Below are 13,272 nucleotides of genomic sequence, written 5' to 3'. Positions count from 1 at the left end.
TGTCCAAGTTAGTCTTGACCTCTCCATTTATAAAAGGGGGTTATATGTGTTTCTCCATGCCTCTTAGCGAGCAGTGAAGATTAGTTAGTCTAGAAGTGACTGTAAGAGACGGCTGAGGAGCTGCAGTGCAGAAGCCCTGCAGCAACCCCTCTGGTCGTCTGAGCTGCGTGGCAGCAACGCACATGGTGGGCTGCTGCTTGGCCCTCAGGGGCCCTGATACGATGAGCTGTGATGAAGAGGGAGGAAGAAGGCTGCCTGTTCTTGGGATGAAAGACCCCACACCCCAGCTCTGGTGTGTTATTTTAGCGCTTTCAAAATGTCAGAGTGGAACCCAGGAAGATGACCAGCTTTGAAGAAGTGAGGGGACTACCTTTATTTTTTAACAGAAGCAGAAGATATTGAGAAGAGGTGGCAAGAATGCATAGAAGAACTGTACAAAAAGATCTTCATGACCCAGATAATCACGATGGTGTGATCATTCACCTAGAGCCAGACATCCTGGAATGTGAAGTCAAGTGGGCCTTAGGAAGCATCACTACCAACAAAGCTAGTGGAGGTGATGGAATTCCAGTTAAGTTATTTCAGATCCTAAAAGATACTGCACTCAATATGTCAGCAAATGTGGAAAACTGAGCAGTGGGCCACAGGACTGGAAAAGGTCAATTTTCATTCCAATCCCAAAGAAAGGCAGTGCCAAAGAATGCTCAAACTACTGCACAATTGCACTCATCTCACATGCTAGTAGAGTAATGCTCAAAATTCTCCAAGCCAGGCTTCAACAGTATGTGAACCGTGAACTTCCAGATGTTCAAGCTGGTTTTAGAAAAGGCAGAGGAACCAGAGATCAAATTGCCAACATCCTCTAGATCATTGAAAAAGCAAGAGAGTTCCAGAAAAACATCTATTTCTGCTTTACTGACTATACCAAAGCCTTTGACTGTGTGGATCACAATAAACTGGAAAATTCCAAAAGTAATGGGACTACCAGACCACCTGGCCTGCCTCTTGAGAAACCTGTATGCAGCTCAGGAAGCAACATTTAGAACTGGACTTGGAACAACAGACTGGTTCCATAAATTGGGAAAGGAGTACGTCAAGGCTGTATATTGTCACCCTGCTTATTTAACTTATATGCAGAGTACATCATGAGAAATGCTGGGCTGGAAGAAGCACAAGCTGGAATCAAGATTGCTGGGAGAAATATCAATAGCCTCAGATATGCAGACGACACCACCCTTATGGCTGAAAGTGAAGAAGAACTAACTAGCCTCTTGATGAAAGTGAAGGAGGAGAGTGAAAATGTTGGCTTAAAACTCAACATTCAGAGAACTAAGATCATGGCATCCAGTCCCATCACTTCATGGCAAATAGATGGGGAAACAGTGTCAGACTTAATGTTTTTGGTCTCCAAAATCACTGCAGATGGTAATTGCAGCCATGAAATTGGAAGGAAAGTTATGACCAGCCTAGACAGCATATTAAAAAGCAGAGACATTACTTTACCAACAAAGGTCCATCTAGTCAAGGCTGTGGTTTTTCCAGTGGTCATGTATGCATGTGAGAGTTGGACTATACTGAAAGCTGAGTGCCAAAGAATTGATGCTTTTGAGCTGTGGTGTTGGAGAAGACTCTTGAGAGTCCCTTGGACTGCAAGGAGATCCAACCAGTCCATCCTACAGGAGATCAGTCCTGGGTGTTCATTGGAAGGACTGATGCTGAAGCTGAAACTCCAATACTTTGGCCACCTTATGTGAAGAGCTGACTCATTTGAAAAGACCCTGATGCTGGGAAAGATTGAGGGCAGGAGGAGAAGGGGACAACAGAGGATGAGATGGTTGGATGGCATCACCGACTCAATGGACGTGAGTTTGGGTAAACTCCGGGAGTTGGTGATGGACAGGGAGGCCTCGCTTGCTGCAGTTCATGGGGTTGCAAAGAGTCAGACACGACTGAGCGACTGAACTGAACTGAACCTTTCTTTGACTTATATCTGCTGTTCTGCTAAATCACTGGAGGAAAAGAGGGCATCATTTTAGTTTCTTGCTAAGATTGAGTTACTCCATGTCTGGCCCCTAATCTCTCTCACAAGAATCTTTGCCTGGTTGTTCCTCTGTTGTGCCTCATAGATTAAATCTGAAGGTAGTGATATTCTATAGGAAGCATAGTTTACCTGAGGTTAATTACATCTAAATAATAAATAAATGCTTTATTTCTTCCTTTGAGAGCTAGGGTGTAAGTGGATTTAATAAATTAATCTTTAAGAGCACACGGACATCTGATTGAAATTATGCAGTATCCACCAGGTTATGTTTTCCAAAATTCATTCTTTTGTTGTCATGTTTGAAAACCAAAGTTTTAAAAGAATTACTGTCTGACAAACTGAAGTGATTCCAGTCTGGTTTTAGGTAAATGCAAAGCTTGTGATCAGTTGTTAAATGGCCAAATCTGAATGACTGGTCTGTTGTCTCTCCCCAGCAGTAGACACGTGCATTAACTCATGCCTCTGAAACACACCTCTGAGTGTGATGTACTGTCACAGAGCTTGGGATTTGGGGACAGATGTACTGGAGATGTGGCCAGCATACCCCGGTCACTTAGCAGTGTGTGACCTTAAGCAAGTCACATATCCTTTTATGGGCCTCAATTCTCTCATCTGTTTTGGAGTGTTTAGGGTTAATAAGATATCAGTTAAAGATATCACTTGGTTTCTCAAACCAAAACGCAGGAGTCATCCTTGATTCTTCTGTTTCTTCACTGTCACCATCAACAAGCATGGCTTGTTGGTTTTATGTTAAAAACTTAACTTTTATCCATGTCCAGCTCTCCTTCTGCACTGCCACCTCCTCAGTCAAAGCCATCATCAGATCTTTCCCAGACTGCTGCCTAGCTCTCTTGCCCCTCTCTAGTTCACTTTCCACCTATGAGCCAAAGTCACCTTTTACAGATGCAAAGCAGATCCTGTCACTTCCTTTGCTAAAACTACCCAGTACTTTCCCATTATATTTAGAATAAAATTCAAACTATATTTCAAGCTTACAGAGCAATACAGTTTGCCCCTTGCTTACCTCTGCAGTTTCATTTTGAAATTTTCTCCCACTGGGGCACCTACTCTTGCTACCCTGACCTCCTATTTCTGGAGTATGCCAAGCTGGTTTCAGCATTAGGACTTTTGTCTCTGCTACAGACACTGCTGCTGGGGCCCTCCTCTCTGATTCCCTGATCATCAGAAAGGGAGCAGTTCAAGCATCCTTCGCTCCAGGAGGCCCACCAAGTCACCCAGTCTAAAGGAGGCCTCCTCCTTCTGCCCCTTTGAGGTTCCTCCTCATTTCCCTAGTAGCACTTATTATCTGAAATCATCCTTCTTTCTTTGCTTGCTTATTTATTGCCTTTCTCTTCCAAGTTAGACTCTAGTCTCCATGCTGGGATGTGGACTTCTGCATCTTGTTCACCACTACACCTAGAATGTTCACCACTACAGCCAGCACCTAGAATGGTGCATAGCTCATGAAAGGTGCTTGCCAAAGGTTTGGCGAATGGATGCATGATACAGTGTTACAGTGATAGGTACAGTGTTTCCTCCTGGGCTGGCCAGTGTCATTCTCCAGGGAAGCTTAGGCTCCTCCTCCATCGGTCTAGTGCTCTATGACCGTTACCAAAAACATTCTCAGGGGTTCTCTGACCCCAAGGCAGACCAGACAAGCACATAGATGCATATGATAAATACATATTCCTTTTCACGTTTGTGTCGCTCCTCTGCTTCCTTCATCATCTCTTGTGCCTGCTCAAGTTTTGCATCCACTAGCTTCTGCTGCAGTTCTCTGTGTTTAAATATTTTGTCGAGGTGCTGAGGAAAAATAAAGTGCACATATCAAATTGAGTTATTATTGGTGCTGAAAGACATGTATAAAAAAGTAATATTGATATAAACATGTGTTCTCCAGGTTTTATGAGTTAAAAAGAGGGGGAATAAATGCATTGGTGTCACTTATGGTTTTATACGAAAGTCATAAATTGGTGGAATCTCCTGCATTTTGCACTACATGAAAGTGGCTACAACAGGTGGAGGTGCCAGAGTTCAGCAGTGCAACACCAAAAGGTCCCAACAGTATTTTCCTAAATATGACAACTGTTAGATATGGCACTAGTTACTGTGCTAGGCTCCAAAGACAGTGATGTATATCGCAAGGGCTGTGGCCCTATCACTTGGTATTTTGGCTCTCTCTGTGAATATGCAGTCACATTTAGTCACAATATTAATTCAGTTTATTATGGTGAATTCTCTACATGCTTGCCTTAAGGGTGGTGGGGAAGCTTTGAGGTAACAGTCTGTGGCCCTTGTCTGGGACTGAGGCAGGAGCCCCCTGACATCAACTCTGTTGCTCTGGTGGGCAAGCAAGGCTCAGGCTTGCAGATGAATTGATATGCAAATGTGCTACTGCCTCCTCCACACCTTTTGACCTGTTGACTACCTTGGTAAAATGAAGCTTCCGACTCCACCTCAGTGTGGAGAATTTCTTGGTCATTAGGGGGTCCCATTGGCAAGAGGACATATAGAATTAGATCTTTGGGCCTTATCTAGAAACAGTCCTAGGGATATACAACTGGTCTACCAGGTCATTCCCATACATGATCTCTCTGCAGAGCATGGGCTTTTTTTTTTTTTTTTAATGCTCCGTCCCTTTTGTTTTTTTCCTGAACCTCCACTTTGGAGCAGGATTGATCTTTGTGACAAGATAAAATGGTAGCATGGAATTATGGCCTACTGTGAGACGTTTCTTGATTTACCGAACTGCTATATCAGTTTTTTCCCCTTGATTAAAGCTTCACATGTCACCAGCAGAGCTCCTCTGACTAGGTTATGTTACATTCTAAGGCAGAGATTTAAAATCTTAAGTGAGACGGGAAAAGGGATATGACGTATCAAAATCCGGAGGGTGGCATCTGGAATCTTCAAAGCATATTAAATATTAAAGTATAATCTTGGAGTAATGAAAGATCTTTATAGTCCCCCAATGTAAACTATTGATAAACTCGTTTGGCTTTTGTGACTGTGGATACGTGATTTAATCTTGTGGCTTTTGCTTCACATCTATAAAATGTGGATATATGTTATTATCTGGTACATAAGATTGTTGAGACAGTTAAATGACATACTGTATGTAAAGTATAATACTTAGCACATTGCCTGGCACAAACTAAGTATAAATAACAATACCATTATTACTATAATTGTTATATATATATATACTATATAATAATAGTATACATATTATTATTTGTGGGGTATATACAATGCAGACTTTTAATTTCGATGACATGGTAATTCTTAAGAGGGCATGCATGAGGTATTTCTTGGTTCTGTAGAGAGAGTTTAAAAAAGGCTGAGAAATACTATTTTTTATTTTCAAGGATAAATCCATTCATGTCCTACCCCTTGTTTATTGCCTCTGCTTTGCAGTGATGCTAGTTTTGAAGAAATGCTCTATAACTTCAGCCAGGTATTTTGTAATATCATCTGTTTTTATTTTGTCTAGTAAAAGCAGTCCAAACCTAAATATTAATCAGTTGAGAAGGCTGGCCATAACGTTGTTATTAACCGACCTCCCAACCTTCACAAATCAGACCCAGATCTACATGCAGCGTTTCTAAGTTCAATGTGGTTCTCACCTCCTCTCTGAGCTCGTACTGATCAATGATGCTTTTCAGTTTCTCTGCAAGCTCTGTGTTCTCCTGACAGAGCTTCATGTTTCGCTCACTCTGCTGCTCAATCTGGGCCTGGATATCTGTCAGGGTGCTCTGGAAGTGACTTGTGATCTCCTTCCTTTTCTCTTCTTCCTCACGTGCTCGCTGAAGGGTTTCCTCCTGCAGAGACAATGCACGCTCTCGTTATGCTGGTTTATAAGCCCCTCGGTTTACAGAACTCAGAGTTTGGTCGATGAAGGGAGAATAGCGTGCAGGGTAAGTAGGATATATTTCCCCAGTTCTCTAGAGGTAACATTGCTCAGCCCCAACATAAATGTTTGAGCAAAGGTTTCAACTGTGAATACACAGTCGCTCAGAGCAGGTGCAGCAGGGGCCTTGAATTTGATAGCTGGTGATAAATAGACTTGTTTTAAAGACAACAGGTCCCCTGCTGAGTCAATAAACTGCAGTGTTCCCTAACAGACATGCAGCCTGAAGATTCTATCTCTTGGTTGTGGCCTAGAAAAAAGGATACTCAGTCTTACTGATTGATGGGAAAGATCAGGTATTCCTTTAGTTTGGTACAGAAAGAGGAACAGCAGATCTTATGTTCCTCTGTAAAAATGATACCATATTGATAATGTAATTGTATTCCCCAAGTTTTGCAACTATAAGTGATTACAATATATATTTTTTTCTTATTAAAAATAAATGTCATCCAAAAGCTTGAAAAGAAAACTAAGATAGCCATATATGAATTACAGCAATTCAAAAGTATCAAAAAAATCTTATAAAATATGCTGGGTATTTTTTGAAGGAACAATCATCCCATGAGTCACACAGAGTAATTGAAATATTCAGTGTAAATTTTAACTTTGAAAGCAATATGACGTTTCAAATCTTCTTTAACTTTAAAATGAAACATCTAATTTTCCCCCCTTCCACTTTGTTAACATTGAAGAATTGAAAATTAACTTTTATATCATTTCTGTTCTCTTTTCTCCTATATCAAAATTCCCCTTTCATTGCTAACTACTTACAATGTACCCAAATTTCCCCCATATCTATATTGAGAACTATTTGCTTTGTGCTTATTCCTGTCATTCTTTTAGAATAAAAGGGTTTAATCTTCTACATACACCAAAGATAGAGACTCTGCTGACAAGTGATACAGACATTTTAGGATCCCTTTAGTTCTGATTAATTTTATTATGAAAGCTTTCTTCATTGTTGGCAAGTAAAATTATACTGCATTTAGTTGCCTATCATGATCAAATTATGTAACAGGATTTTTAAAAAGAAATACTCATTGAAACAAGTAATTGTGCAAGTCTTTATTATGATAGTAGAATAATGTGATCAAAATAAAAGCTGAGGCTGGAAATACATGCTCTGAAAATATTTTAATTTATCATTAGATATCCCCTTTCTTCTACAATATTGATATATTTTCTAACTCTGACTCCTGGTATCAGATCATAATTTATTCATGGTATACACATTTATTGAGTGGAAATTTTTCAGTTCAGTTCAGTTGCTCAGTTGTGTCCAGCTCTTTGAGACCCCATGGACTGCAGCACGCCAGGCTTCCCTGTCCATCTCCAGCTCCTGGAGCTTGCTCAAATTCATGTCCATCGAGTCAGTGATGCCATCCAACCATCTCATCTTTTGTCATTCCCTTTTCCTCCTACCTTCAACCTTTCCCAGCATCAGGGTCTTTCCAAGTGAGTCAGTTCTTCACATCAGGTGGCCAAAATGTTGGAGCTTCAGCTTCAGCATCAGTCCTTCCAATGAATTTTCAGGACTGATTTCCTTTAGGATTGACTGGTTTGATCTCCTTGCAGTCAAAGGGACTCTCAAGAGTCTTCTCCAACATGACAGCTCAAAGCATCAATTCTTCAGTGCGCAGCTTTCTTTATGGTCCAGCTCTCATGTCCATACATGACTACTGGAAAAACCATAGCTTTGACTAGACAGACCATTGTTGACAAAGTAATGTCTCTGCTTTTTAATATGCTGTCTAGGTTTGTCATAGCCTTTCTTCCAAGGAGCAAATGTCTTTTGATTTCGTGGCTGCAGTCACCATCTGTGGTGATTTTGAAGCCCAAGAAAATAAACTCTGTCACTGTTCCCATTGTTTTCCCATCTATTTGCCATAAGTCATGGGACCAGATACCATGATCTTAGTTTTTTGAATGTTGGGTTTTAAGCCAGCTTTTTCACTCTCCTCTTTCACTTTCATCAAGAGGTTCTTTAGTGCTTTGTCGCTTTCTTAGGTATATTTCTTAGGGATACCTAGAAGAAATCTGTACTTCCTCATCTGGAGAAATTAAGTATCGGAGACATTATTTCATTGAATTTTGAATGCTAACACTTACTATATGTCTTTCACTGAAAGTGATTACAGCCATCTGTTAAACAGTTGTTGAATATACATATGATAGTGATTCTCTCCTTATTGTTCCTGATTAACTTAGAAGTCAACAACCTCCTAGTTGTAGAATTATAGTCTGTGATTTGAATATTATTTGCATTTATAACTATTCCATCCATGAATGAATGAGTAAATGAAAAGACCATCCCATGCTATCCAGCAAGTCTGAGTTTTTCACTGGTCACTGGCTAGAAAAAGAGGCATTAAACATGGCATTAAACACATGTCAAACCATCATAGCACCCTATCCTGGCCCATAGAATGGCATCTTGCATTTTACATCACACTGTTTTTCAATGAGAGAAAAATAAGTCTACTGAAATCATAAAATTTGATTCCACTAGTAAAAAAAAGGCAAAATGGTTGTCTGAGGAGGCCTTACAAATAGCTGTGAAAAGAAGAGAAGCAAAAAGCAAATGAGAAAAGGAAAGATATTCCCATTTGAATGCAGAGTTCCAAGGAGAGATAAGAAAGCCTTCCTCAATGGTCAAGGCAAAGAAATAGAGGAAAACAACAGAATGGGAAAGACTAGAGATCTCTTCAAGAAAATTAGAGACACCAAGGGAACATTTCATGCAAAGATGGGCTCGATGAAGGACAGAAATGGTATGGACCTAACAGAAGCAGAAGATATTAAGAAGAGGTGGCAAGAATACACAGAAGAACTATACAAAAAAGATCATGACCCAGATAATCATGATGGTGTCATCACTCACCTAGAGCCAGAGATCCTGGAATGTGAAGTCAAGTGGGCCTTAGAAAGCATCACTATGAACAAAGCTAGTGGAGGTGATGGAATTAGAGTTGAGCTATTTCAAATCCTGAAAGATGATACTGTGAAAGTGCTGCACTCAATATGTCAGCAAATTTGGAAAACTGAGCAGTGGCCACAGGACTGGAAAAGTTCAGTTTTCATTCCAATCCCAAAGAAAGGCAATGCCAAAGAATGTTCAAACTACTGCACCATTGCACTCATCCCACATGCTAGTAAAGTAATGCTCAAAATTCTCCAAGCCAGGCTTCAGCAATATGTGAACCATGAACTTCCAGATGTTCAGGCTGGTTTTAGAAAAGGCAGAGGAACCAGAGATCAAATTGTCAGCATCTGCTGGATCATTGAAAAAGGAAGAGAGTTCCAGAAAAACATCTATTTCTGCTTTATTGACTATGCCAAAACCTTCAACCGTGTGGATCACAATAAACTGTGGAAAATTCTAAAAGAGATGGGAATACCAGACCACCTGACCTACCTCCTGAGAAACCTGTATGCAGGTCAGGAAGCAACAGTTAGAACTGGACATGGAACAGCAGACTGGTTCCAAATAGGAAAAGGAGTACATCAAGGCTGTATATTGTCACCCTGATTATTTAACTTACATGCAGAGTACATCATGAGAAATTCTGGGCTGGATGAAGCACAAACTGGAATCAAGATTGCCAGGAGAAATATCAATAACCTCAGATATGCAGATGACACTACCCTTATGGCAGAAAGTGAAGAGGAACTAAAAAGCCTCTTGATGAAAGTGAAAGAAGAGAGTGAAAAAGTTGGCTTAAACCTCAACAATCAGAAAACTAAGATCATGCCTCTGGTGCCATCACTTCATGGGAAATAGATGGGGAGACAGTGGACACAATGTCAGACTTAATTTTTTTGGGCTCCAAAATCACTGCAGATGGTGATTGCAGCCATGAAATTAAAAGACGCTTACTCTTTGGAAGGAAAGTTATGACCAACCTAGATAGCATATTAAAAAGCAGAGACATTACTTTACCAACAAAGGTCCATCTAGTCAAGGCTATGGTTTTTCCAGTAGTCATGTATGGTTGTGAGAGTTGGACTGTGAAGAAAGCTGAGTGCTGAAGAATTGATGCTTTTGAGATGTGGTGTTGGAGAAGACTCTTGAGAGTCCCTTGGACTGCAAGGAGATCTAACCAGTACATTCTAAAGGAGATCAGTCCTGGGTGTTCATTGGAAGGACTGATGCTGAAGCTGAAACCCCAATACTTTGGCCACCTGATGTGAAGAGTTGACTCATTGGAAAAGACCCTGATGCTGGGAGGGATTGGGGGCAGGACGAGAAGGGGACAACAGAGGATGAGATGGCTGGATGGCATCACCGACTTGAAGGACATGAGTTTGCGTAAACTCCAGGAGTTGGTGATGGACAGGGAGGCCTGACTTGCTGTGATTCAGGGGGTCACAAAGAGTTGGACACGAATGAGTGACTGAAATGAACTGTATAAAGAAACACAATCATTTGGGCAATGTCTAAGGTAAAATTTTCTTCATCATGCACAAAATTCTAAGTGAAAATTAACAATGCAAAGAAAATTGAGGGACAAAATCTGAAATAACTAAGAAAACAACTTTTCAGGAATCACTGTGCATCTTAAAACCAGTGCTGTGCCTGGCACACAATCTACAGGTATTCCGTAAATGTTTATCTAATGAATCAACAAATTTCATTAATTTACATATAGACATATGAATAGCTTGGACTAGATGATTCCTATAGTCTTTTCCACATTAAAATTCAATGATGTTCTGATAACAAACCCTGCTTATTTCTTTACTAAAATCATATTGCCTGAGACACTAATTTCTTACAAGGTGGGTCTTTTGGTATAATTTGAGGCTCAAAATACTATGTTCATTGATAAAAAGGAAAATATCTCAATAAAAAGATAGGAGCTGTCAAGAGAAAAATAGTCTATAAGAAAGAGCAAGGTGGAAATTCTAGAGTTAAAACTTTCAAAATATGAAATGTAAAAACCACTAGGTAGGCTTACTGTAGAATAGAGATGACAGAAGACAGAGTCAGTGAATATGAAGATAGGTCAGTTTGAAATATCTAATTTAAAGATCAAGGAGAAAAAAGACTGATGAACAACATGAAGTGAGACTCAAGGACCTGTGGTACAATATCAAAACATCTAACCCACATGGAGTTAAAATCTTAGAAGGGGAATGGGAGAGAGAGAGGGAATGAGGCAGAAAAAAATATTTGTAGAAATAATGACTGAAACTTGCTGAAATTTGGTGAAAGACATAAGTTACAGATATAAAGTGAAAGTTGCTCACTCGTGGCCAACTCTTTGTGACCCCATGAACTATACAGTCCATGGAATTCTCTAGACAAGAATACTGGAGTGGGTAGCCTATCCCTTCTCCAGTGGATCTTCCCAACTCAGGAATTGAACCAGGGTCTCCTGCATTGCAGGCGATTCTTTACCAACTGAGCTATCAGGGATATAGGTATAAGAAGCTCAACAAATCCTAAGTAGGATAAATATGAAGAAAGCCACACTTGGGCATAAAGCAAAATTCCAAAAGCCAAAAATCCATAGAAAAATCTTAAAAGTAGTCAGAGATAAATGACATATCACATCAAGAGAACAGTAATTCAAATTATTGTTGATTTTCATCAGAAATTGTGGAGGCCAGAATCTATAAAAGACTGAGTAAGAGAAAGAAAAGAAAAAAAATTCTTGTCAAGCCAGAATTCTTTATCCAATGAATATAGCCTTAAGTCATAAAGCAAAATAAAGACATTTTAAAGATAAAAAGCAAATAAAAGAATTGACCTATACTATAAGAAATGCTAAAGGAAGTTCTTCAGGCTGAAGGGAGTGACACCAAACAGAAATGTAAAGTTTGGAATAAAAAGCATCAGAAATGGTAAAATCTGGGTTTGAAAAAAGACAGTTTTGCCTTGAATTTTTAAAGGACTATATGAAATTGTTTAAAGTAAAAATTATAGCATTGCCTCAAGAGTTTTATAAATTATATAAATATAAAGATAGGGAGCAATAAAGGGAGCTTCTATTTGTAGCATTTCTACATATCATATGAAGTGATACAGTTTGAACTCCAGGTAGACTGTGACAAGTTAAGAATATCTATAGCAATCACAGAACAACCACTAAAAATGGAAAGAGATATAATTAGAAATCCAAGAGATGAGATAAAATAAAAAATTTTAAAAATTTCCAGTAATCCAGATAAGGCAGGATAAGAGCAGAGGAAGAAAAAACAGATGTGACAAATAGTAAATAAATAATAAAATGGAAGACATATCCAACCACTCCAATAATTACATTATATTAATGGACTACCACTCCAGTTAAGGGGCTTCCCTGGCAGCTCAGTGATAAAGAAGCCACCTGCCAATGCAGGAGTCCCAGATTCCTCCTGGGCCGGGAAGATCCCCTGGAGAAGGAACTGGCAACCCACTCCAGTATTCTTGCCTGGGAAATCCCATGGACAGAGGAGTCTGGTGGGCTACAGTCCATAAGGTTGCAAAAGAGTCAGATATGATGTAGCAACTAAACAACAACAGTAATCACTCCAGTTAAGTGGCAGATATTGTAAGAATGAAAAGAAAGAAGGCTCAACTATAAGGGATGCATTTTAAATAGAAATGCATAGAAAAACCCAGGTTGAAAGTAAGTGGATGGAAAAAGATATACCATGCAAGCAATGAGTAAGAAAGCTACAGTGGCTAGATTGATATCAGATAATGTAGACATTCATATTGATGAAAGTCAGTTTATCAACGAGACTTAGAAATCACAATAGTATACATATGTTGTATTAATACTTCAAAATATTAATACATGAATCAAAACTTGACATAATTGAAAGAAGTAGGCAATTTCACAATTATAGTTGGAGATTTTTCACACCCATCCCTCAGCAATTGATAGAGGAACAAGTCAGGAATTCAGTAAAGACATAAATTCTCTAGAGTTAATTATTACTTATGTAGTATTACACCTAACTTCTGAAAAACAGACATTTTTTCCAAGTGCATTTAGTATGTTCATCAAGATAGACCATGTAAAGGGGCTATAAAAATTAAACAATACTTCTAAATAATCCATGGGTCAAAATGTTTTGAATTTGAGTTCTGCTTTTGACAAAATATTCATGACCTTAGACAACTGATTTTGATTGCTCAGTCTCAATTCCTTCAATAAAATGGAGACACTAACTCATAGTTTTTATGAAGATTGGACAAAATAACATATGTAAAGCACTCAGCACAAATCCTGGCATAGTAATACTACTTAATTCCATTGTCTACAACTGGGAGTCATTACTGAAGGTGTGCAGATATATGTACAGGGTCTCCTGCCACTTCCGTCATTCT

At 39.3% G+C, this 13,272-nt stretch overlaps 1 protein-coding gene across 2 annotated transcripts in view; it reads right to left on the bottom strand.

Moving 5' to 3' along the window:
- Positions 1-13,272, bottom strand: part of TXLNB (taxilin beta) — a 56,085-nt gene that overhangs the window by 21,228 nt on the left and 21,585 nt on the right. For both annotated transcript variants that reach the window (XM_020913945.2, XM_020913944.2), the window contains 2 exons: positions 5,668-5,862; positions 3,725-3,844 (listed from right to left, as the gene is read on the bottom strand). In XM_020913945.2, coding sequence (XP_020769604.2) covers positions 3,725-3,844; positions 5,668-5,862 — 315 coding nt within the window. The remainder of the gene's footprint in view (positions 1-3,724; positions 3,845-5,667; positions 5,863-13,272) is intronic.

This window comes from Odocoileus virginianus, chromosome 34, assembly GCF_023699985.2.
Source record: "Odocoileus virginianus isolate 20LAN1187 ecotype Illinois chromosome 34, Ovbor_1.2, whole genome shotgun sequence".
Taxonomy (NCBI): domain Eukaryota; kingdom Metazoa; phylum Chordata; class Mammalia; order Artiodactyla; family Cervidae; genus Odocoileus; species Odocoileus virginianus.
The sequence above is the reverse complement of the archived record's forward strand: the minus strand, read 5'-3'. Positions and strand labels throughout refer to the sequence as shown.